Genomic DNA, 25078 nt, shown 5'->3' with positions numbered 1-25078 from the left:
CAGCCAGGCAAAATATCCAAGCTGGGCTGGTGAGGAATGTGGCCCGAGCAGAAGCCCTGAAGGAAAAATAAGAGATGTTTGGAGGAGTATATTTGGCTCCTGAGCCTAGATTTGCTCATCCCTGAGCTAAGACAACTGGCATATTATAGGATATTTGCACTCTGTTTGCTAGTACCGGTATGTTTTTTTAAGTGCACACTTTTAAAACTCCCTGGGACTCAGTTGCCTAACACAAAATGGATTTGTAATACAGAATGGAGAATAAAGACTCTGCTGTTCATGTTCTCAATCAATCTACAGTCCCTTGAAGAATAAACAATGAAATGAAATGTCTGAAATTGAATGATATGTTAACTATTGTATCATTACTGAACAGCAGTCTTGGCGTTTACTGTTTCGGTTATTTGTGTGGTGTGGTGTGTGTGTCTATGCATGTGTGTGACAAAGCTTATTATATATATAAAACATGCTTCTTTATACAGTTCTCTAAGACTCTGTTGTTCTATGACAGCAAACAATAGCTGTTTCAAGCATTTGTCATTCTACAGTGATTCTCTTGCAAATCCAAGTGATTGATTTTTATATTTTGATTGGCAGGGGCAGCATGACTTATGTATAGGGAAATTTCCATTTCAAAGCATTAACAATTACAATAAAAGGCTGACAGTTTGCCTTAACATTTCTGTAGTTTAAAAATAGTTATTTCATAAGTTTTGGGGATTTTTTTAAAGAAAAAGAGAGTGATGATAAATGCATATATAATCATACTATTGCAAGTGTTGGACTTATAAAATAATTGTATTGCTCACATTTGCAGCAATTTCCCTTACCTCATTGCTAACAAGAATTGAAAGGATAGTGCATATCGTGCAGGGCAATTCATTCTAAAAAACTAGTACAGAGATACATACAGAGCTTGGATTCTAGTAAACTATTTTTGTGTGACATGAGCAGTATGTGTGCATATTATGCCCTATTTTTACATATACTAAATTGGAGAGAGCTGACACGCAGTGAGGAGCATGTCCACATGCAAACAATATCTACATCGGGGTGGAGAAAATGGTCTGCTTGGCAGGCCAGAGACTTACCCCTCACATTCCCACTTGGGCCAAGTTTGTCAGGTCAGTACGGTTGTCTACCTGGCATCACAGTGAAGTCAGGTGACCTATTTTGGCCTGTGCAGTTTAAAATCAAATTGTACAGGCAAAGGCAATGTACTTTGCAAGTCCCAGAAGCCAGCTGATTCATCTCTACTTGCCCCACACTTGATGTCGTATATGATACCAAGTATAGGAGCAGGTGGGTATAGCTTGGCCAAAATGTCTTTGTGGGTCAGATGGGAAAGTCTGGTGGGCCCATGTGCCAGTGGTTCCCCAGTTCTGGTCTACATGCATAGAGCCCAACACAGGAATTGGGATCTCTTCTGGGGCAAAACAGATGAGCTCTGAGGTGTGCAAATGGAAGTAGGGTGCTCTCAAAGCCCCAGGGCTGCCTCGGAGCTTCAGAGCTCCCAAAGAACTTAGACAAATTCAGACTGCCTCTTTAGTATTGTTAACATATCCCCAAGTTCTCAGTTTAAGGACAGTGGGGAAGGAGATGAGGGGTGTAGTCTTCTGTCAGGTCTAGTGTCCACCTAGAAAATAACTTTTTCAGGGTTCCCCTTTTTACTTCCAGTCATTGGGAGGGATATAGAAGGAAGGGTCTTGTCCATTGAACAGAAAACAAACCCCCCACACAAATTGTTTTTATTCATCGTAACTTCTTAAAACATGCACCAATCCTTCTGAAATTTGTCATCATACTTATCCAGGGGCACCTTTGTGATGTGCAGTATTTTCCTTATTTTCCTACAAATGTTCCCTAAACCACAGGGAGGTGAATCCGCTGTGATTCTAACTCACCTCAAAATCAAGTTCAAAAGCATGTAGCACAAAGTTACCTGTACCTTTACCGTTAAATAGGCCTGACCTAGCCAAAATGAATTATAGTCTTAATTTGGAGTATTAAAGATTTATTTAATGCTTAATAATATCTCTGTGTCATATAAACACCATGTTGTTGGAGTTTGCATGGATATAGATTAATGCAAGGACAGACATCTATCTCAAACATAAAGCATGTCGCTGATTAGTTTTGAAAGACTCTGTTAATAGTAATACATTTCAGTTCTATCTTCCTGTACTTTTTCCATTTCTAACTTCAAAGCAATATTTTATCAAAAGCTGAGCTAATATATAAAATATATCCCACGAAAGTCTCTCCATAACAGTTTCCAGGGATTTTGATAAGAAGCAAAAGATAAGCATTTGATGCATCAAAGACTTAAGTGAACCAGACCACCTTGTAGGCCCTTTTGGCATTCACTCCTGCGTAGTTTATTTTTGCTTCTGGTTATCCCCACCCCCACCCCAACAACACAGCATATTGAGGATAGCTTTCCTTCAGCACCTTTCTTACCTCCTCCTCTTGCAGATGATGGATAGGCAGGCAAGCTCTTTCAGAGTCAGCATTAATGTGACTTACTACCTGTATCATCTTTGAAGTTTAAGTGTGAAAATACAGATCCTTGCAGTGCATTTCTCCAGAGAGGGTCTCATTTGTGTAGCACCATGCCTTGTAACACAAGTGCATTGCTATATTTAGAGCTTCCCATCACCAGCAGATCAACAGGCTGTTGTTACACTCAAATCGACTTTGAAGGACACTTGGCTGAAAGCCAGCACTCTTACTCCCCTCCTCCTCTCCATCTCTTAAAAGATACTTGACATCACAGGTGGAAAACATGAGATGCTGCAGAAGCCACCAAAGACCATTCAGCACAATATGCCTGACCTTTTTAGGCTTAACATTAAATCCTTCTTATTTTTCTCATCACATCTTTCAATCCTTTACTCCTTCAGAAATAAATCTCAGTGACTTTTAAAAGTTAAATTTCACTTTAGAAAACCACCTTTTTGATTCAGGCAATTTCCCAGGAACTTTCCCCATAAACCTGGGATTCTTCATGGCAGCCGGTAGGATAGGGCCTGCAGAAGAAAATGAGGTTTTGGGGAACTCTAAAAACAGTTATTTGATATCACAGAAGATCACCCTTGGAAATGCTGCTAAGGCCTAAATAAGTTGCATATATTGTGGCAAACTGAGTGTGCAATCTCCTTGATCCAGTAATTCTTTATGTGGGCTGTTAGCATGCTTTATTCTTCCCATTTATGCATCTCTGGGGTGTCAGGCTTGGAGTGAAAGAGAAGAAGCTGTCATGACATGTTTGGGAGACAGAGACAGGCTAATGCAATGGAATATTCCGAAAAGAGGCTAGACATGTTTGTTTTTAAATCTTCCCACATCAGTGCCTATTGCATAATATTTCTTACTCCAAACATCATGTTTCTTTGAATAAGCTTAAGAAGTTCCTGGGACTGCCAATGTATTTGGAGTGGTCTATGAAAGCTTACAGGACACACCACCAAGATATAACTAAGTCCAGTTCCAGATAGTGACTAAACTATGTAAGGACACTATACATACAGGGTGGAATCCAACTGCTGTCCTTGCACACATGGAAGGACTTACGGTTCAGAAGAGGCATCTTCTAGAACAGGATGGAAGGCAACATGGGAGCTGCAGGTGGAAGTGGGCCTTGGCAAAAATCCAGTCATACATAGAACAGATGGTAGTTGCTGTTAAGTCTAATAGTACAGATCGCCTGTGTGGAGAACTAGCCCAATGCCAGGTAGGGGTTAACTTTTCTGACAGTTAGAACCCTCAGGGGCGGGCTTAGCCTGGGTATAAAACACCCCTCCCAGTGGTCAGTAAGGCAGTTGAAGTTGGTGCGGGAGTTGAAGTATGGGCAGGAGGAGTTAGAGTTAAGTGCGGGGAGTTTAGAGTTGGAGTTGAAGTGTGAGTCAAGAGATAGAGCTGGGAGTTTAGAGTCTTAGGTGGATGTTAGCAGAGAGGATAAAGAGATTGTGAAACGCGTTGTTATTGATATTTAGTTAACTATTAGAGGTAATAGGCCGGTAACATTTAGAGGTATTAGGCCGGTATAGGACAACTGTTATAAGCTTCTTGAACAACCTTTTATTTATCAGCAACCACAAGCTTTGTACTCAATAAACAACTTTTTAGTTCACAATATCCTCGTCTGTGGTGAATGAAGTAAGCAGGATCCAGCTAGTAGTCTGAAGGGCTGCAGCTGGGGACTGTTTGTCGTTGGTGCAGCACTCATAGACCGTAAAACGTCCGGGGGTGGGCTGTACAGGGCGAAGGGCCCGCGACATTAAAGTGGTGGCAGCGTCGGGACGAAAGATTGTCATAAAGTGGTGGTCACATTGAGATCAAAGATCTAAAGTGTTGGCAAGAAGTGCCAAGGTACAAGAAGGATATAAGGGTGACGCATTGTGTGAAGTGTGAGGCTTAAAGAGGATTTAAGCAAACTTCTGTGAGACTCTACAATCTAGTCAGGAAGGGGGATCGCATACACCTGGAAAGGGAGAAGGGGAATTCAGAGAGGAATTACCTGGCCCTAGGGTGTGGTGTGATAGCGCCTAAGACTGTGAGATTGTGAGAGAGTTACAAAGATACTTTGCGTTTGAAACTATTTCAGGCAGAAAGGTTTATAGTGAGAGGTCAGAAAAGTACGCTGGATAAAGTGCACTGAGGTAACTTTAGGCGTGACTTTGGACCTAAACTGTGGAAACTGAGCCTGAAGAAATAGTTTAACTGAAACATCCTTGATTCAAGTACAGAAATAATACCACCAAATAAATAGAAAATGCCACCTAGAAAGACTAAAACAGCTCTTAGGGACTCACAAGTAGAAAGCTCTGAAGAAGAAAATGGGGTTTCCCAGATTGAGGAAACCAGTACTGAAACAGTTAACAAAAATCCTACTGAGGGGACGAGTTTTAAAGCCTCAGAGGAATTTGAAAAATGGAAACTTGAGAAGGAATATAATTTGAAAATCGAACTAGCAAAGCTAGATATTGAAAGAGAAAGGGAGGCAATGGCACTGAAAGAGAGAGAATTAAAGTTACAAGCTGAGGCAAAAGAGAAAGAAATGACCTTAGCTATTGGGAGAGAAAGAGAAAGAGAGGCAATAGCACTGAAAGAGAAAGAAATGACCTTAAATATTGAGAGAGAAAGAGAAAGAGAGGCAAAAGAGAGAGAACTGAAAGAGAAAGAAATGACCTTAGCTATTGAGAGAGAAAGAGAAAGGGAGGAAAGAGAATATTTATTAGAAATGAAAAGACTTGAATTATCAGCTGTAGAAAATAGAAACAACAACAATAGTTCCACACAAAATCCTAGCAGGGTGGATTTAAAAAGATTCCCTGACTTCAGAGATAAAGACGATCCTGAAGCGTTTATCATTTCTTTTGAGAGGGCTTGCGAAGATTTTGAAGTAAAAGATGAGGAGAAAATGCAAATACTGAGAGCTCGTATTAGTGGAACATTAACAGAGATTTATTCTCAAATGCCATCTGATCAATCTAAAGATTTTGAAGCATTTAAACAGTTGGTTTATGTTAGATTCGGAATTACTGCAGAACAACTGAGACAAAAGTTTAGAACAATAAAAAAGGTGCGTGAGGAAACATTCGCTCAATTAGGAGCTAAAACAACAAATTATTTAAACAAGTGGCTAGAACAGGAGGGTGCTGATTCTGTGGCAAAAATAAAAGAGGTGATCGCATTGGAACAATTTTATGACACGATTAATAGTCATCTGAAGTATTTAATTAAAGAAAGACGCCCTAAAACCATCCTGGAAGCTGCTAATTTGGCAGATGAAATAAATGAAATCCGAGAACACGCTTATGATGCCCCAAAATATAAGGACAAACAGTGGGAAACAAATAAGTTTAAGAGAATGCAACAGCCCACAAAGTTTACCACAGAAACTGCCAAGAAAATCTTTCCCGCCAATGAAAATGTTCCCCATAACACGCCTATGACAACGGGGGGGACTGAGGGAAAAGTAAATAAATATGGTGAGGGTAAAAGGCCTGAATTAATCTGTTGGCAATGTGGGAGAAAAGGCCATAGACAACTGGACTGTAGAACTGAAATCAGAACTAAGAGTGCAAATAATATCCCTCAGAAGCAGACATATTGTGCCCAAACTGTGGAGACAGAGCCAACTGCCAACATGGTTGCCACGGCAACCGAGGCCCAGTCTAGAGAACAGGCTGATGAGTTACCAGTGGCCCAAGTTGTGAGGTGCTATATAATTCAACAAGATGACATGCTATTACACAAAACAGGAGAAGAAATTTGGGTGAATGGTAAACAATATAAAGGCTTAAAAGACACAGGGTCTCAGATTAGTATTGTACATCCTGATTTGTTAAAGCCAGAAGACTTTATTAAAGGCAAAACAATCAGTTTAAAAGGAATATCAAAACAGCCAGAAATCTTGCCAGTCGCATTAGTTAATCTGACATATAAACAATGGTCTGGAAAATGGCAAGTAGCAGTTTCACCAGAAATCCCAGCTCCAATGTTAATTGGGTGGGATCTACTTGACCATGTACAGAGTGCATTTGTGATTACTAGGGCACAAAAACTGCGACAGTTACCTCAGGAGGAAAGGCCTGATACAATTGTTGAACTGACACAAGATACAAGTTTAGTGCCAGTTACAAATAGTCAAGCAGCTAGTTTTGCAGCCAAGCAGAAACTAGATACAGATTTACAGAAATATTTTCAAGCCACAGCCTTGAATACAGTATTAACCCCGGAAAGCCCGGAGCGGTTTATAGTCAACAATGGGTTGCTATACAGAGAGATTCTTTTAAAGCCTAATAGAGGGGGTAATGAAATCCACAGGCAACTGATAGTACCTACTGAATTTAGAACCAAGATAATACAACATGCACATGGCAGTATCTTTGGAGGTCACTTGGGAATCACCAGAACCAAACAAAGGGTGTCCCAAAATTTCTTTTGGCCTGGGATGGGCAAGCAAATAAAGTTATTTTGTCGAACGTGCCATACTTGCCAATTACAAGGACATGGGCAAGATAAAACGAAAGCACAATTATGCCCCTTGCCCATAATATCACAACCCTTCCAACGTTTAGCAATAGATGTAATGGGACGACTGCCAAAAGCCAGTCGCAGGGGACATCAAAATTTGTTGTCTATTGTGGATTTTGCGACGAAATATCCGGAAGCGATTCCGTTACGAAACATAGAGACTGAAACAGTGGCTTCAGCTCTAATAAGTTATATGTGTCGGCTAGGGTTTGCAGAACAGATCGTGACAGACCTTGGAGCCTCATTTACCTCTAAGCTGATGCAGCGTTTGTGGGAGAGGTGTGGGATAAAACATATCACCAGTGACCTATCTGTGAGATCAGTTAGAACAACTAGTCAAATTTATGATAAACCATTCATCAGTTGGAAAGATAGAAAGAAAGACGTACTAGAAGTTATAGCTGGCATGGGGTCCCATCGACTTTCTATGAAAGTGAAAGTGTTTCCTACACTAGAGATTGTGTGGTGGGAGGATGGGTACCCTGCTGCTCATGCAACACAAATAAATGTCCAAAATGAATGTGGTTACACAGCATTAACAGGGCTACCACGTCAAAGGCATACAAAAGTAGTCTTAAAATTGCTCGAAGTGGGAACTGATAAATCAATACAGACCAAAGATGAACTGACAACAAGGGAGATTGCTATGAGCAATAAGCAATCAGAGCTTTTTAGCCTACTTTCATTAAGTGATCACGCTTGCCTAGAAAGCTTCAGCAAGCTGACTAAAAAAGAAGATAGCCACAAACTTCTGAAAATAGTTCCCAGTGCATTTAAAAGCCAGACAACCAGTTCTTATGCAGCTTATGATGACCTGGAGATGTGTGTACAAGTCCGCGAGCTTAAACATTTAACAGAGATCCTGAAGGAGGGAGAGGTTGAACTAAGAGCGCTGTTGGCCCTGAGAAACAAGGACTCTACCCAGCTTGGGATCCACAATCGTTACAGACGCCTCGAGTGCAGGGATCGGCATGGGATTGTGTCATCTGGCCGAGGACGACAGCTTACATCCCATCACGTATGGCAGAGAAAAGACTGGTGCCCAGAGAAAGATACTTCTTGTGACGGGTAAGGACGATAAGGAGCGGGAAAGGATCCTAAACATCATCGCAGACGCCTTATCACGAAGACCCAAAGACAAAGGTTAAAATGGACCGTTACGACTTTTCTTGCAATAAAGGCCTAATGCTGCATGCACTATTGTATATAATGTTCACAACTATATGTACTTTTACTGGAGATATAACTGTTTATGCCATAGTTAGGGAAAAGGTAAGAGTTAATAAATGTAATGTTTATAGTAATGTTTTAAACTGTTGTTTGTATCAGAGGGATACTTTGGCTAGTAACTCCTCTGATACAAACCTAAAAAGGAGGGAGGTATGTGGAGAACTAGCCCAATGCCAGGTAGGGGTTAACTTTTCTGACAGTTAGAACCCTCAGGGGCGGGCTTAGCCTGGGTATAAAACACCCCTCCCAGTGGTCAGTAAGGCAGTTGAAGTTGGTGCGGGAGTTGAAGTATGGGCAGGAGGAGTTAGAGTTAAGTGCGGGGAGTTTAGAGTTGGAGTTGAAGTGTGAGTCAAGAGATAGAGCTGGGAGTTTAGAGTCTTAGGTGGATGTTAGCAGAGAGGATAAAGAGATTGTGAAACGCGTTGTTATTGATATTTAGTTAACTATTAGAGGTAATAGGCCGGTAACATTTAGAGGTATTAGGCCGGTATAGGACAACTGTTATAAGCTTCTTGAACAACCTTTTATTTATCAGCAACCACAAGCTTTGTACTCAATAAACAACTTTTTAGTTCACAATATCCTCGTCTGTGGTGAATGAAGTAAGCAGGATCCAGCTAGTAGTCTGAAGGGCTGCAGCTGGGGACTGTTTGTCGTTGGTGCAGCACTCATAGACCGTAAAACGTCCGGGGGTGGGCTGTACAGGGCGAAGGGCCCGCGACAGCCTGTTGGACGTACAAGGGGAGACATTACATTTTATAAACAGGTGTTCATAAACAGTCAGAGCTTACTATATTAAGCATCCCTTAACAAGCATGTATGTGTAAGAAACTGCCTTAGAGCATTTGCCCACCTAGCTCAGTATTGTCTACACTGGCTGGCAGCAGCCCTCCAGCATTTCAGACAGGAGTCTTTCCCCAGAGCTATCTGGAGATGCCAGGGATTAAACCTAGGACCTTCTCCATTGGTCTGCCACAGAGCGATGGCCCTTTCCTGAAGGTCATGGGTTTATACCAAGGTAGATTTGAGGACTTTTAATCTAAGCAGTATCCTTTGTACATGCAGAATATATCTGTAGATATACTTGTGCTGGTTTGAATCAATCAACTTGAGTTGGCTCATGCATGCACTGCGGAGTGAAAAGAAAAAAAATGGTCTAAGATGAAAGAATCACTCATGTGACTAAACAGTTTAATGGAGATACCATTGCATTTTAGATATCACCGCACTGTATTGTTTGTCATACAGGCAGATTCAATTTGGTTTTTGTGCAAATTCTGTCATGTTTCTAAACACTCCCTTACCTTCCCCTATAGTTTTTGCTTATATTTATGGAACCAATATGCAAAATGACTACCGGTATGTGGTTTCTAGCTCTTGAGGAAAATATCTGTTTTAAAATATTCTCAATCACATTTACCAGAGCTTCTGAGCACAAGCTGTGCTTTTTCAGCCTTTGTAATTTATTGTTTCTATTCCTTGGCTTAATGATATATATATTTAAAATAATTTATATTATTTTGCTCATGCAGTTGGAAAACCTAATGTGACAACTACAAAGCCAATAAGTAAGTAGTATAAATTGTTGCTTTCTTTTGTCTTTAGGCTGTCAGTGATACCTAGTTCTCACTGAAGCTCCCTTCATATGACTAGTCTAGGCACACTACATGTGTGTATGAATAAAGCAGGAATTCAACAGCAAGCTCAGTTCTTGACCTGTGCATCATTAATTGCTCACAGAAATAAATCCTAATGCATACTGAGAGCATGTAGATTCTGTTTGTTTTATTGGAGACACTGGATTAGATCCAAATTGGCCATCTGGCAAAGGGCTTCTTCCATTCATGGAAGGCACTGCGATCCAGTGGAGCTTCCCTTGCAGAGGAAGGAGGATGAGAATATTTGCTGCTTTCTCTCCCCCCCCCCAGCCACAGCCACTTGTGCCACCTTCTTATGCTACTCTAGACAGGCCATCACACCCCAAAATGAAAATGTGGATCTAATGCCCCCCCTTTTTTGGCTGGGTTGGTATTTCTATGTTGGTTTGCATTGTATTCCACATACAGTTAAAAACCCAGCAAAAACCTTATGTGCACATGCTTGCTCATTTGAGTAGGCACACAGCAAAGAGAGAGAGAGAGAGAGAAGACAAAGAAAAACAGGGTTCCTGATTATCTGTGTTAATCTACACTGGGCCTGTTCACCTGATTAATTGAATGGATGTGAATAGATTCAGGGGCAGGACTTCCTCTTGCATTCCTATTCTCCTCTTCCCACATATTCAGTTGCATGAACAGGGCATAAAGTGTATTACTTCAGTCATGACAGCTCCAATGCCTCCACACCATCACTATCCCAACACAAATGCACATAGAAAATTAGGTGTCCGGGAGAAGGAATCTGGCCTAGTCTATATCTTGACACCTAGTTTTTCTATATGTAGGGGTTTTAAAAAATGGTATGGGGAGCATCCAGTTATATAAGTACCATCTGCAGCCCAATGGTGTAAAACTCTGACATAGATTGGGTGGCATGTATACTGTTTTACAGGATATAGTCCTTTAAAGAATGAGCTGTCTGAAGACATTCCTCTATTTGACTCTATTTTAAGGGCTGGCCAGTCCAAGCCCAGTTTAAAGCTAAAGAACCATAGAAAGGGAGGAGAGCAGGTGTTTTAGGTTTTTGACCACTAGTATTCAGACAGCAATCTCAGTAGACACACAGGTTACTGTCCATATCTTTCTCACTGCAGTGAGCTATACTATGTTTCTCTTTAAAAGGATAGTAAATATCCTTAAGCCATAAGTAAATATACATAAGCTATTTTAATGTAAATTTGTGTCTCTTTTATCTGTAATTTTTTGGCAATGTGTCAGCGACCATTCCAGATGCTACGGTTTACTAAGCTTGAGTCAGGAGTTCACACACATTCTTCATCAAATTCGTTCCAGGGTGGGAGCAGGGGGGTAATGCAAAATAAATACTGTATCTTCTACTTTCAAAAGCTGCAGGTGTTGCTAGTCTAGAGTTTCTCCAATAAGACTACATGGTAAATGAACAATAAGCAAACCTATTGGAATACAAGTGCTTAGGGGTACTCTCATTTTCCTACTCATATTGAGGCCAAACTTATGTTCACAAAATGTTTAAGGATATGCGTACCCCTGTGTCCTCCCAGGAAAAAAAGCACCAGGAATACACAACCTGATTCAGAGCTCCCCATGCACATACCGTATTCTCATTTGGACATCTTTCCCTGTCTTATTAAATTCAAGAAGCAGATTGGCCAATGTAATGGGATGCAGGCATCTCCATCCCCCATGAAAATGAATAGGGAAATGCCTCATTGAATTGCAGCCTGGCATATATTGGTTGGAATTAAATGTAGTTCTTAGTGGGTATGCACATGAGGATAAAAGTCTGCTTGTGCACAAGACTTCCCCACCCTTTCCACCTCTGTAGGCCCCGCAAATGCTCCCTAAGCCTGTTCTGGAGTTTACTCCAACTCTTTGGAGCAGATTCAGGGGACATGGGGAATAGAATGGGGGAAGGTTCCATGGCACAAGCAGACCTCATTCCACACATGCAACAACCTACAGTAGTTGAATCCTGCCCCTTGTGTTTATATGTGCTATCAACTTGGCCAGGCAACATTTGCTACCTTTTGCATTCTTTCTGGGTTTGGGTCCTGTTAAGTTCTTATTTTTTCCTCAAGTGTAGAAATTGATCCTCAAAATAAAAGTTCTGTAATTTTAACTGATAAATGCACAGTGAAACAATGCCTTTTGCATTTGTTCCTTAGAAGAAGAAAAGGCAAAAAAAGTGGTTCAACAGAAGAAAACTATTCCTGAAGTTAAAACAAAAGGTAGGGTGTTTCTGGTTTTAAGATGTGGCAGTTAATTGACCTGATGTTCAAAGAACTCTGCCTGCTGTAATTCAGTAAGATGCAAATCCAAATCATCCCCTTTTGATTCATGTTTTAGATGTGGAAGAAAAGAAAAAGGTAACACATGAAAAGAAAGTTATTCCTGAAATTAAAAAGAAAGGTAAGCTATCTGCACAAGTATGACATTGCTAGATCATTACTGAACTGAATTTGTATGATGGATACTTGCCTTGTTGGATGGATTCAGATAACCAAGCAGTCAATTTAGCCCCTTCCTCTCCTCCCCCTGCACACACCCACACCCATGCAGGGGTGGTGCAATGAAGCTACCTAATTGACCCCAACATTGCTGCCACTTATCTGAATAGGGTGGGTGGTGTGGTGGTGAGTTTAGTTAGGCCTTTTTGGGTGGACTAGCAGAGGCAAACCAGTGCTCCCATCGATGTACAGGTGCAATGCTGACCTCACCACTGACCTGGCTCCTGCACCATCCAGGTAAATGACAGCAATGCCAGTGTTGGGAGGGCAGCTTTGTGGCAGCATCCCATTGTATTTGCCACACCTAGCCCCATGCCCCAAATCTTCTCCATAGCTCCCTCAAGCCCTCTGGGGCAGATTTTGGGGGGTGTACAGTGACGCTGGAGAAGGAATTTGCTCTGATAATGGTGTTGATTCTGCTGAGAGATTGACACAGCTGAATTTCACCCATAAAGAACGAAGCATGTAGAAGCAATTTGGGTATAGTGCTGACCTAATTGTGTAGTTTTGCCTGGGAATGTACTGTACATCTACCTGATTTGGACTGTTTTATTGGGCTTTATGTATTCTACAAACTTTTTTGCAAGCTGTTTTGCATTTGTTTTATAAAGAAAAGCAGGATATACATTTCAAAATAAACAAACACATTCATTAGAACCAAGATGCAACAAGAAACCATGGTTTAGCACTACATATGCATGAGCACCAGTGAGCCTTGGGGTGGAATACAGAAGCGCTCTCTCTCTCTCTCTCTCTCTCTCACACACACACACACACACACACACACACTCACCATCCCCTTTGCTCCTATGATGTATTTGTCTAACTTTTATGAAACCAAAAATGGTACATGGGGTCCTTATGACACAAAGCCATCTTTTTATTTGTCTCTTAGAAGCAGAAAAAGAAAAGGAAGTGGTAACCCATGAGAAGAAGGTTGTTTCTGAAATTAAACCAAAAGGTGGGCTATTTGCAGGTGCTTGTTTTTTATTATATTATTAAACCAGTTATAGTTGGGGTGGGTGTATTCATGTCAGCAATAGCATACTGTACGACATGTGTTGGCAAAAAAGGACCGCGGGCTGGATCAGGCCCAATTGCCTTCTGGATCTGGTTCGCGGACGGTCCAGGAATCGCCGCGCGGATCGCCAGCAGACATGTTCTTTCCCTCTCCCTCCCTCTCCCTCCCTCAGCAGTGGTGGCGGTGCCTCCTCCCTCCCTCTTCCTGGCTTCTCCCTGCCCTGCCTAGAGGAGGAAGGGGGCTGTGCTTTGTTGGTACCGGTAACCTTCATTTTCCCTTAAGGAATGACAAAATATATCAGTCCCAAATTCAGAGTCTCTGAGCCTCTGTTCTTCTTCAGTTCCCATTTCATGACATTTGGTCTAATGTCTTGCCTTATACACCTTCGTACTCTCCATTTTATCATTCCGATATTCCAAATTAATAAAGTGTCCTCTTAATTTCATTGTCATGAAATAAGGATGAGGGATTACCATAAGGGATACCCACCTTCTTCATGTGTGTGTTGAGGCACACTTAAGGTCAAACCAGGCAAGATGGCAGAAGAATAATTTATTTAAACCTGGGTCTGCCCAATCATATATAAAGCAGGGGGTAGAAATCTGATTTTTTTTAAAAGCAAAAAGGGCAGCCTGGATGAGCGTAGATGAATCTTCTCAATGCTTAATGTACCCACCCAATATATTGAATATACTCCCATCAGCAGGGCACAAGCCTGGGTTTCTGATTGTGTTTGAAGCCTGTATTGGGGGGTGGACTGAAAAATGTGCTGCACATCTAACCCATAGTGGTGACCACCTCTTTGCCCTCCTCCCTGTCAATCAGAAAAGGACTGGGAGGGTGGGAAAGAGAGTGAATGGAGAAGGACCTAAGACAGAACTTTAATTCTCTGGTCCACCCAAAATGAATAAAGGGTGTAAGCCCCTCCAAGGACCAAGGCATTGTTTTAAGAGCCTCCCCAGTTTGCCCACCTCCTGCCCCAAGTGCCGTGATATCTAGGCCCCATGTAGCACTCTGCAGTTAGAGCAGTGCCACACAAGTCATGGCTTCCCCAAAGAATTCTGGGAACTATAGTATGTTAAGGGTGGTGAGAGTTGTTTGGAGACCCTTATTCCCCTTACAGAGCTACAATTTACAGTGGTTTAAAAACTGACCCCCCCCCCTCTGAGGGGAGAAGGGTCTCCTAATCATAACAACTCCGGGCACCTATAACAAACTACAGTTCCTGGGATCCTTTGGCAGAAGCCATGACTATTTAAAGTGGTATGATACTGCTTTAAATATATAGTGCAGATAGGACCCTAGTTTGACCCAGAGGGATCTGGATTGGGAGCCTCGTTCTATGACTAGGAAACAAAAATAGTTGAGATTTAGATCAGAGAATGTCACATTTTCTTCTTTGTGCTTGGTTGAATGCACATTGAAGTGTGTGATTCATATTTCTAGCATATAAAATGGCTTCCTTTTAATTATTTTTTAGGAAAAAAAGAGGAAAGAAAGAAAGCTCCTGAGAAGACAGCTGTCCCCGAAGTTAAAAAAGCAGGTAAGAAATATCAATCTGTCACTCTCTTCTCTGAAATCCCATTATTATATGTGTACATTTTTAGACATTAAAAGTTTAAATTAGGTAGGTATGTAAATTACAAGCTCATTAAATTCCGATTTTTTTAATGTTATGAATTCAGTGTTTTTGACAGAAATGCTTCTCACTTTTATCTAGTTTTTTGCTTTATGGCTGAAACTGCATTTTAATATGTTCTTTGTTTTATAGTATTAAATGTTTTAAAATTGCTACACCCTCTACATCTACAGAGCAAGTCTGCTTAGGCTTGCAATCAGTAAAACAAAATAACTTCTAGGTGTCAGTTGAAGATTTCTATTAGGAGAGTAACATATGTAGGCAGTTCTTTAGATGAAATAATGAGCATAAAAGCCAAGTCCTACGTAAGAATAACTATGAGCACAATACCAACCAACATATTTAGTTACCTAATGAACAGAAGGAAATAGATGTGAATGTTTGTGCTCACAGATTAAAAAGGTAAAGGTAAAGGACCTCTGGACAGTTAAGTCCAGTCAAAGGCGACTTTGGGGTGTGGCGCTCATGTTGCTTCAGTCTAAAGGTGCCAGCGTTTGTTCACAGACAGCTTTCCGGGTCATGTGGCCAGCATGACTAAACTGCTTCTGGCACAACGGGACATCGTGATGCAAGTCAGAGCGCACGGAAATACTGTTTACCTTCCTACTGCAGCAGTACCTATTTATCTAGTTGCACTGGTGTGCTTTCGAACTGCTAGGTTGACAGAAGTTGGGACAGAGCAATGGAGGTTCACACCACCATGCGGATTCGAACCACCAATTTTCCAATCAGCAAGCCCAAGAGGCTCACAGCGCCACCTGCTCCCTTTGCTCACCTTTACCTGCTCACAGATTTATGCTGCTTTAAACACATTAAACTTTTTTAGCTCCAAGGACATCCGCAAACATCCAGCAATGACATTTCATATGGATGCAAGCTGTTGCATGTGCATCTTCTTGTGGCACAGTAGCTTCATTCATAAAAGGGTGCTGTGCATAATGCCCGTTGCTGGATCTCTGAATTCAGAAGCTGGGGCTGGTGATTAAGATCTGTGCACTTAGTGCTGAGCACTGCCAGTCTCAACTGTGCTGATCACCTTGGGAGGAACTGGCAGAGGCTATATCTCCCTCCCATATACTCAGAATACTTGCATTTGGTTAACTTGTTCCATCCTACCCACCAGCTATGCTGATAGTTCCTTGAGATCATTTCATTTTAATTTTATTATTAAGAGCCCAAGGAGATGCTGTAAATACTGAATAAAGCCATTTACCTCCATATTACAGTATACTGACTGGTGTTGGCTCTCCAGGGTTTTAGACATCAAGCTTTCTCTGCCTTTCCAGGTTCTGCATGCAAAACATCTGCTCTTAGTTTTCACACTGCTGTAGTTTAGAACCATTGAAATGTTTTTATTGTTGAAGATTACTCTTGAGTTTTGCCTTTGCTGTTCAGCAGTCAACTCTAAAACCACACAAGCGCCACACTGTTTGGTTCCATGATACTTAAATAATAACATTTTGGTGTTAGGCAGTGAGGTTGATGGCCCATTGTCTTAAGTGAGTGAAATGGGTGTCTAGCCTTTATGTCAGTTTGTCAGCGGATGTATTAACCTAGTATGGTTTTTTTGGGAGGTAAACTGGCGTTACCTACCTTGAGTGAGTTGCCAAAGCAAAGGTTTCATAGTCTAATTCAATTTATGTGTGTAAAAATTCATCTCAGGACTGGATCTAAATCCCACCAAAGTAGATGTTCTCAGCTAAGATGAAAACTCAGGCAGCACTGCATCAGTTGCTCCTTCTGCTACCTCAGGATGTTGTAATGGCCACCAACTTGGATGATTTTAAGAGAGATTCAGATACTTTCAGGAAGAATAAGGCTATCAACAGCCACTAGCTACTATTAATCTCCAGTATTAGAAGCAGCATGCCTCCAAAAAGCAGTTGCTGGGCAACACAAGCAGGACAGTTTTAGTGTGTTCATGTATGTCGGGATAACCAGCTTCTGGGATAACCAGTAATCCTGGAGAGCCTGCTCCCACTGGTTATGATGGGTCCGCTGGTTATGAGGTTTTCCTGAAGGTCGTGAGAAGTTTTCTGGAGTTGCAAAGGTTTCCGAAGAGGATAGGATAGGCAGCAAGAAATATAGCAGAAGGTGCGGCCGAAGGCAGGAAAGAGGCCAAATAAAAAATAAGAGACTGCAGTCTATTGTTGGGGTGCGCTCTCCCAACTACTCTCTGTGCGTGTTCTTTCTCTCTCATTTCTCTCTCGTTTCTAGTCACTGCTAACAGAGAGCAGGGGCCATTTATTGACAAACTGAACAGCGTCATAGCATAAGCAGTAACCAATCATAACACAGAAATAGCGAGTGTTTCCGGGCGGGAAACAAGTCTCCGACCGTTACCGGGAGGCTTCCTGGCACGCTTTCTAGCAGGCGCGGAGGGATCCAGGCAGCAATCACCAGCCGGATCCTCTTTCTTCCGTGCAGTAGCGCGGAAGGACAAATAGAGCGGCAAAAGCGCGGGAAATCCCAAAACGTATTCCCACACATGTACTGATTGTGGACTTCTCATAGACAACTGGTTGGCCACTGTGGTAACAGAATGATGAACTAAATAGGCCTCTGGTCTGAACCAGCAGAATTCTTGCATTCTTAAGAACTTCCTTGTTCAATGCAGAATTGGAGTCAGCCTCCTATGTGTATCCCCCCCCCCAAAAAAATGCACAGAGCCACCTTCAGTATCGCAATAAATGGGGAAGCCATTCATACCTGTAGCAGCTGATCTCTTATGGAGATTTGGGGAGTGTCTACACAAATTCATTCCCAGTCATTACAATATGTTGATACAAGCTCATACTCGTTGCAAAAAGAAGGATGTTACTGAAAGTGCATTTTAAATTCCAGAAGGCAAAAAGTTTAATTGAGAAATGGCTTTTGTAACATTATGTAAATGTCATATGTAGATATTATAGTATAATATAATTTATAACAATATGGCTACTAGGCATATATAAAAATTGGTTTGCCTATGTGGAACTGAAGCTCTTTTTTACCACACCAGTCCAAAATCGTGACAAATTAATGCAGCCTCTCCATAGCTACTAAGCCTATGGCTGTGATTTACAAGCAAAAAACTAAAATAAAAATGACAGTGTGTTTGCACTTAAGCAATAATAAGCTTCAGGATTAGACATGATTTACCCAGATTTAAGTTTCATTAAGCGGGGGAAGTATATTTATTTACATGCAAAGGAGTTTAGCACTGTGAGCTGTTAGTTCTTCCATTTATTTGGAGTTTTAACTCAACAAAGGCTCAGACCTCTCAAAATGTAGTATTTGAAAACCATGCAGCTAGATGTTACCTGGAACATTTAAAATACATTAGCACTAAAAACAAATGCCACTGAAGCCATTGCTAAAGCCATTTAACCCTTACTCAGCTAAAAATAATAAAGGCTGTTGTTGAAATCTAGAAACAGAACTCTCTCCTAACCTTACAGAATTGTCCAAAAAGACTTCCTGGGTAACAGTGACAGGCACCATCTAGTTTCTCTAACAATACCTGAGTCAGTGATGCCACATTATGGCAGAGCGTTGTTGCATCTGAAGTACTCTGGAAGCAGTGGTGGACTTTGGGCTTTCGAATTTCAGCAGCACCCTGTATGGTGCTAAAATTTGGCGCCCCCCACCTCTCACACACTCTGTTCTACAGTATTGTTGTGGCACCCCCTGCAGCACAGCGCCCAGTGCGGCCAAACCAGTTGCGCTATGCTGAAACTGCCTCTGTTGGGAAAATTTGACAGCCTACCTGGCTGCCGATTGCAGCAGTTTGAAGTGGTTCTTCAAAACAATCCCATTTCCTTCTGTACGTTTTATCCATCCCTGACTCTCCCAAATTCGCTGGAAAAGTTTCCAGTGAACCATTTCAGTGTGGCCTATGCAAAATCACTTGATACAGATATCCTCTCTCTCCATGATTAAAATATATTTGAAAAGTGTGCCAGGGACTATAATGCTTACTTACTAAGCTGCATTCATCAAACTGTTGACTTTGAAACAGCCTCACTAGGGAGCCACGCAAAGGCCACAACTTGGTCTCTTGATTCCAGCATTGTACCCACATATGAATTAGTTGTGAATCATCCCTTTGGGTTGCCTTTCTAAATGCACGATCACATCAATAAATAGTAATGTTTTCGTTGAGACTTACTAGAAATATTATCCTGGGAATAATGCAAGTCTAGCAGCAAGAAGCAAAACACTGTGGTGCCATAAATAATAAGAGTTCTTAACAAAAGTGACATGGAGAATGCATTTTACTGTAATTCATACAAATAGCAGTCAATGAATTGAATACAGAAAACAGTATATTAAATGCAAGTGCTACTATCTAGCTGTTTCAGCCACATGATCTAACCAATGCACACATCTATGTGCTTCTGAAAGGTACAAGTCGGGAAAAGGAATAATAGGCCCTTGCTCAAAGTGAAAGACCTTGGCTGGATCTAGACATGTATTTTAAAAAACCATTACAGGAAAACACGTTATAAAGCTCATAATGTAAAATCCCATAGGCAATTTTTGACTGCTCTACAGCGCTATCTGGTGTCACAAGTTTCTAATGCAGTTATAATGATATAATTGACTGAGTGTAGCTAATTCCTTTGGTTCTCCCATGAGGCTGTGGCAGATTGGCAACTTCCCAAGGAAAATCTGAATGAAGGTAGTGGAATAAAAGTTACTTCTGTGTGTTCTGTGAAAGCAGCAACAGAGAAATCCCAGACACCTTTAATCAGAAGTAGGCACAGCTTTCCTCATGGAGCCTTACTCCTTAGTAACTGTGCCCAGGATTACTTGTATACAATGGCATGAGTTTTCATAGTTAATTAGATGCAGAAGTGGTGTATTAGTTTGTTTCTCTAATCTGCTTCACAATATTTTTCTTCAAATGAGTACTTAGAAAATGTACCTTTCCAATTCTGTATTGCCTTTTTAAAATGGACCATCACAATCAACATTTCATAATTTATTGTATTTCAGACTGCATATTATGTAAGAATGCAGTTTCCCCCCCTCAATATTCCATTTGAAGAGAATTATGTAATACAAAGTAAAAGTATTCATCTGTCTAGTTTCACAGCCTGTTACTAACAGTTTATGACTCACTTTCCAAAAGAATCTGCCAAAACACAATATAAGCCACCCCTACAGATCTGTGTTTTTCTTAGTTTAATAAACTGTAGTGTGTGTGTGTGTGTGTAAAATTTATTCTAGGTACACATGCTGCATATATGTCACACTTTATATAAATTCTCTCTGTTTTGTTGATTTGATACAGCAATAATTCTTGCCACATTTACCCATCAGATAATGCAGTACAAACTGCACTTTTTAATGTGTGGTCATAGCAACTAGGTCTTATTTCCTGAGATGGTTTGTGGGATTCTTTTAGATAAATTGTTGGTTTTTATTTGCAGCATTTTGCTAAAAACAAAGGAACGCAATCTGTCAAACACAGAAGTATAAACGCTGCTTCTGACAGGAATTTCACCTTAGAAGCTTGTTAAAACTTCTTCAGTGTTTCTCTTATTTTGGTGCATGCCCCTTGGAGGGCAACACTGCTAAATAATTATTTGTTTACATCCCTTTGGTTGTGCACCAGTTCAAAACCAGAGGTCATTGTTTTCTCAATGATTTGAATACAAAGATATTCTCTCTCTCTCTCTCTCTCTCTCTCTCTCTCTCTCTCTCTCTCCCTCTCTCTCCCTCCCTCCCTCCCTCCCTGTTGGTTATCAATACTTCACCCCACTGTTGTGCTTATATGACTAAGACCTGTGGAATTTGACACTTCCTGGTGTATATATTAGAAAGACAGACAGAGATGAAAGAACTACTAATAGTAAGAGTGGGGGGACATGATAATCAGGAGGTAAGATGTGACCCAATCAAGATGGAAGGGTTATATTGTCGGGGTTTGAGTGCTGGAGCTCCTCGTGCACAGCCTTGGACTGGCTATGCACGAGGTACCAGTTGCGGGGAAAGCGGCCAGCGTTCCGCGTGCTTTTGAGCACGGTCGCCGGCCAAGTCTCACAATCCGAAGGAAGCTGAGTAAGCCAATTGATGACTCCGAAGGTGTATGAGTTCCTAGTTGCCTTCTTAATGAAAAGTTGCCTCGTGAAAATAAATATACCCTGACTCTGAATAGATGGACCAACTTAAAGAAATTAAAATTTTTACTTTGAACCTTTTACTCCCCTTTACCCCAAAGGAAGACAGACACCGGTTGTATCTTTAGTGGCTTCGGCAGAACCCGCATAGGCTCGTCCCCTAAGCTAAGTTCTCCTAAGCTTAAAGTCCCTGCGCGCCCAATCTTCCGCGAGGCTAGCTAAATAAGACTAAAACCGAAATATCTTCCGCAAGCCTAGCCCTAGGCTAAACCTAAAAGAAACCTAACTAAAACTAAACCGAATGATCTTCCGCGATCTAACTCTAACTAAAGAAAACCCATCCAACCCATCCAGCCCGCTCCTAATCCCTTAAACTAAACTTGACTTCAACTAAAACCCAACTAAAGCGAAACGGAAAGAATGCACGAACGTGCCTAAGCGGGGGTGCCTCTGCCTTTTATTAGGGAACAAACGTGACATCATCATCAATGCCTCAACCAATAAAATCACTGTTGCTGCCCTCCAAAAAGGCGGGAAGCAAGTTTAACGCTCATTAACAACTTTGAACATGACTGGAACTATAAAATAAAGGCGGATTAATCTCATAAGTGAACCACACTATTCATTCATGCTTTCACTTTCACTTTCGCGCGTAGTTATACCAAAAATAGATCCCGAAAACCTCATAAAATAACCAAATAAATATAAATCCATGGCGGATCCGTGAAACGTATTCCGACATTATATGACTCATATACAATCAACTATCAACTTACATGGGGGTTAAAGCCAAAATTGTGTATAGTTAAAACACACTCCAAAAGCTCATACCAATGCCACTGAATACTCTCCATGTATCGCCAGATACTCTCCCAAGGTGAGTGCAATGGCAGATGCAATTGCCATCTTTTCCCCTTCACAGATGCCAACCCACTTTTAATTAAAAAAAAAATGGTCAAGCACATAAAGCTGAATTCAAGTTGTGAGTCTGTGACATATTCCCAGATATATATTTCTTGTGTTTAACAGTTTTTATTTATTTATCATGGGTTGTTGAAAAGATTTTGCCAAAGGAAAGAAACTTTGCCCATTAAATCAGCACATAATATCTGGTGCAGTCAACTCATGCTGGTAAATCAATTTGGGGGGTCTGTGGAGAAGATCAAATTAATTATGGAGGCTGGGGAGGAGGCCAAGGGCACGGTCTCAGACACATGCACAATGCACATTGTTTTGTCCCTATTGAGTCATCTGCACACAACTTATATAAAGAAGAGTTAGGAATATAGGAACATAGAAAGCTGCCTTAAACTGAGCCTACTGAGACCATTGGCCCACCTTGCCCAATATTGTCTACACTCTTTTGCCACATCTGATTCAGATGGGGGGGGGAATTAGAGCCCACATATCCCAAATCCCTTAGTGACAGAACCAGTGGCTTCATCTTCTTCTTCTTCTTCATCATCATCATCTTATTTTTATTATTAATATTGTCACTTAAATTTCTATACTGCCCTTCATCTTCTGAAGATCACAGGGTGGTTTACAATACAAAAGCCCAAAAATAACATATAAATGTTAAATAGCATAGGGAATAAGATTGAACCAAGGCAGTCTCAGTAGCAAGCCAATGGGGAGAAGCACACTAGCTCCCCTCCCTTTTGTCATCATTTCCTTTGCCTTTCCTTTGCCTTTCAACTTGTGGAGGGCGGCTGTCTGAAGTAGGGAGCTTATTGCATTTGTGGAGGCTCCTGTAAGTTTTCCAGGGTTCTGAAATATTCAGGTAGCCTCCTTGCATATAAAAGGAGCTAGTAGGGATGTTAGAAGGCAGTGATTTCCGTTTCAACCAGTATTTGCCAGCACTCTTTCCATTCTGTTGCAGTTTGGTTTCTGGGAAATAATACATCATATAATAATCTGTCAAATATTATGTTTGTCATGCTGTCAGCTATGCAACACACATTACATAATTTACATAATTACATAATTTACACTTATTTAAATAAAAAATATAAATATATACCGGTAATATTTAAATATAAAGGAAATGTCTAAACAAAGTAAAAAACCAAACACCATTAAGTATGCATCATTTGTGAACTTCAAAAAGCCAACGATGTGAACAAACACCATTTGTATTTGCTCAGTTGATTCCCATTTCTGATCACAGGTGAACCTGCAAACTGCAGGGATTTCTGCTTAATTTTCCATTTTTGTTGGAATTCTCCTACATCCCTAGGATCTTGCACACTCATCTCCACTGGCTTCCTCATGTGTTTAAGTTTCATTTATTGGTAATGCCTCAAGTCTTTAAATAGTGTGTTCATTACACCCACTAATTTCAGTGAGGCTTACTCCTGAGTAAGAGTGTGTAGGTGTGCAGCCTTTGTGCTTTATTGTGAGGAGGATGAGAGAGAGAGAATGAATGAATATGGGACTGACAGAAGATATACCACTTGCATGCAGAAATGTCTACTGATTTCCCAGTTGCTTTCTTTTTTTTTAAATCCCTCATATAGCATTTTGCAGGCAGAACCTGATATTAAAATAATAAAAATGCAGCTTGCTGAAAGGAGGACCTCCTTCAGTTCAACATCTGTGCTAAAGAAAAAAACTAAAGGAAGGTGATGCTGTGTCTCTTTGTGAAGACTTTTTACCCTAATGCCTCCCTTGGCAGGAGTTCTCTTTAATATTGATTGTGTGCTATTATCAAAGCAAAAACTAGCAGTAACCGAAGCCTGTGCGATGGAAGGAATGGAGGAGGTTTTGAATTTCCAGGAGTGTGTTAGACTTGGAAAACTAGATAGGGGCCAAAGGAAGTAAAGAGCGAAGTGGGGAGACTCTGCTGGGGGAACAGATGGGGAAATAAGCAGGAAAGAGCTTTCATATAAGTGAGGGGAGGAAAGCATAAGTTGTTACAGACTAGCTTTGAGAAGGCAGAGTCATCTACAGACAGAAAATCTATGAAGGGAAAGAGATGGCGCTCAGTTAGAAAATACTGATTTCTTTCCCAGGGTTAAGATACATGAAGACAGGAGTCAATTATAGCAGCTTTCTTGCTCCTCTTCTGCTATCTGCCCTGCCAAATTTCACATATGCTGGTTGCTTCTATGAGTTCTTGCATTTCATACATTAGCCATCTTTCCTTGGAAAATATAAGACTATTTTGACAGGCAGTCACCTAAAATATTTTTTTTTTAAGAAAAGAAAATGGTTTGCCAACACCCTTTCAAAACCTCTCCATATACACCCTTCTGGGTTTTTTGTATTTAAAGGTCACTGTTTTGCAGGCTCATTAAAAGGTTCCTCTAATTGCCAAATACATATTTAGATTTCTGCCAATTCAGAAATAGGGCTCTTTCATCCATGGTGCATCACTGAATCAAATCCCTCTAAATGGGAGATGTATTTCCATTCGTATTTACTCTATTCCAGTCTTCGTTCCATTCGCTCTCATTTCCTGCAGTGTAAACTAATACTGAATGCTTCACTCTTCAACACAAAATGAACCCGAGGATTGTTAATTAGCTTTTTAAAATGTTCGTGTAGATAAAACACATTAATCCTCTGACCTTCAATAATGCAAAAACATGGTGCTAATTGGTCTGGAGGAAACACACAGCGATCACAACACCAGACAATTCTGTTGTTGACTTGGAAGCCTTGTTTAAACAAACATAACAGGCAAAACAAATATCTGGCACAACCCTGTTCGAAAATCCACATAGACCAGCCTTCTACTGCTCTGGGCATGGCATGATAGTTGCACAGGCTTGTCTAGATGGCAGATTGTTTCATAGCTGTTGGAGTGTTAAGCAACTGTCAAAAGCCTGAATCTTTGATTGAGTAGACTTGTCCTCTGTTGCTTCAGAGGGCAAGGTTAGAACCAATAGGTG

At 40.9% G+C, this 25078-nt stretch overlaps 1 protein-coding gene across 1 annotated transcript in view; it reads left to right on the top strand.

The window, feature by feature from the left end:
• TRDN (triadin) overlaps positions 1–25078 on the top strand; it is a 151671-nt gene that overhangs the window by 88022 nt on the left and 38571 nt on the right. The window contains exons 15-19 of the mRNA XM_033145391.1: positions 9804–9839; positions 12074–12136; positions 12255–12317; positions 13311–13376; positions 14917–14979. Coding sequence (XP_033001282.1) covers positions 9804–9839; positions 12074–12136; positions 12255–12317; positions 13311–13376; positions 14917–14979 — 291 coding nt within the window. The remainder of the gene's footprint in view (positions 1–9803; positions 9840–12073; positions 12137–12254; positions 12318–13310; positions 13377–14916; positions 14980–25078) is intronic.

Source organism: Lacerta agilis, chromosome 3 (assembly GCF_009819535.1).
Source record: "Lacerta agilis isolate rLacAgi1 chromosome 3, rLacAgi1.pri, whole genome shotgun sequence".
Lineage (NCBI taxonomy): Eukaryota > Metazoa > Chordata > Lepidosauria > Squamata > Lacertidae > Lacerta > Lacerta agilis.
Note: the sequence above shows the minus strand (reverse complement) of the source record. Positions and strands in the feature narration are given on the sequence as shown.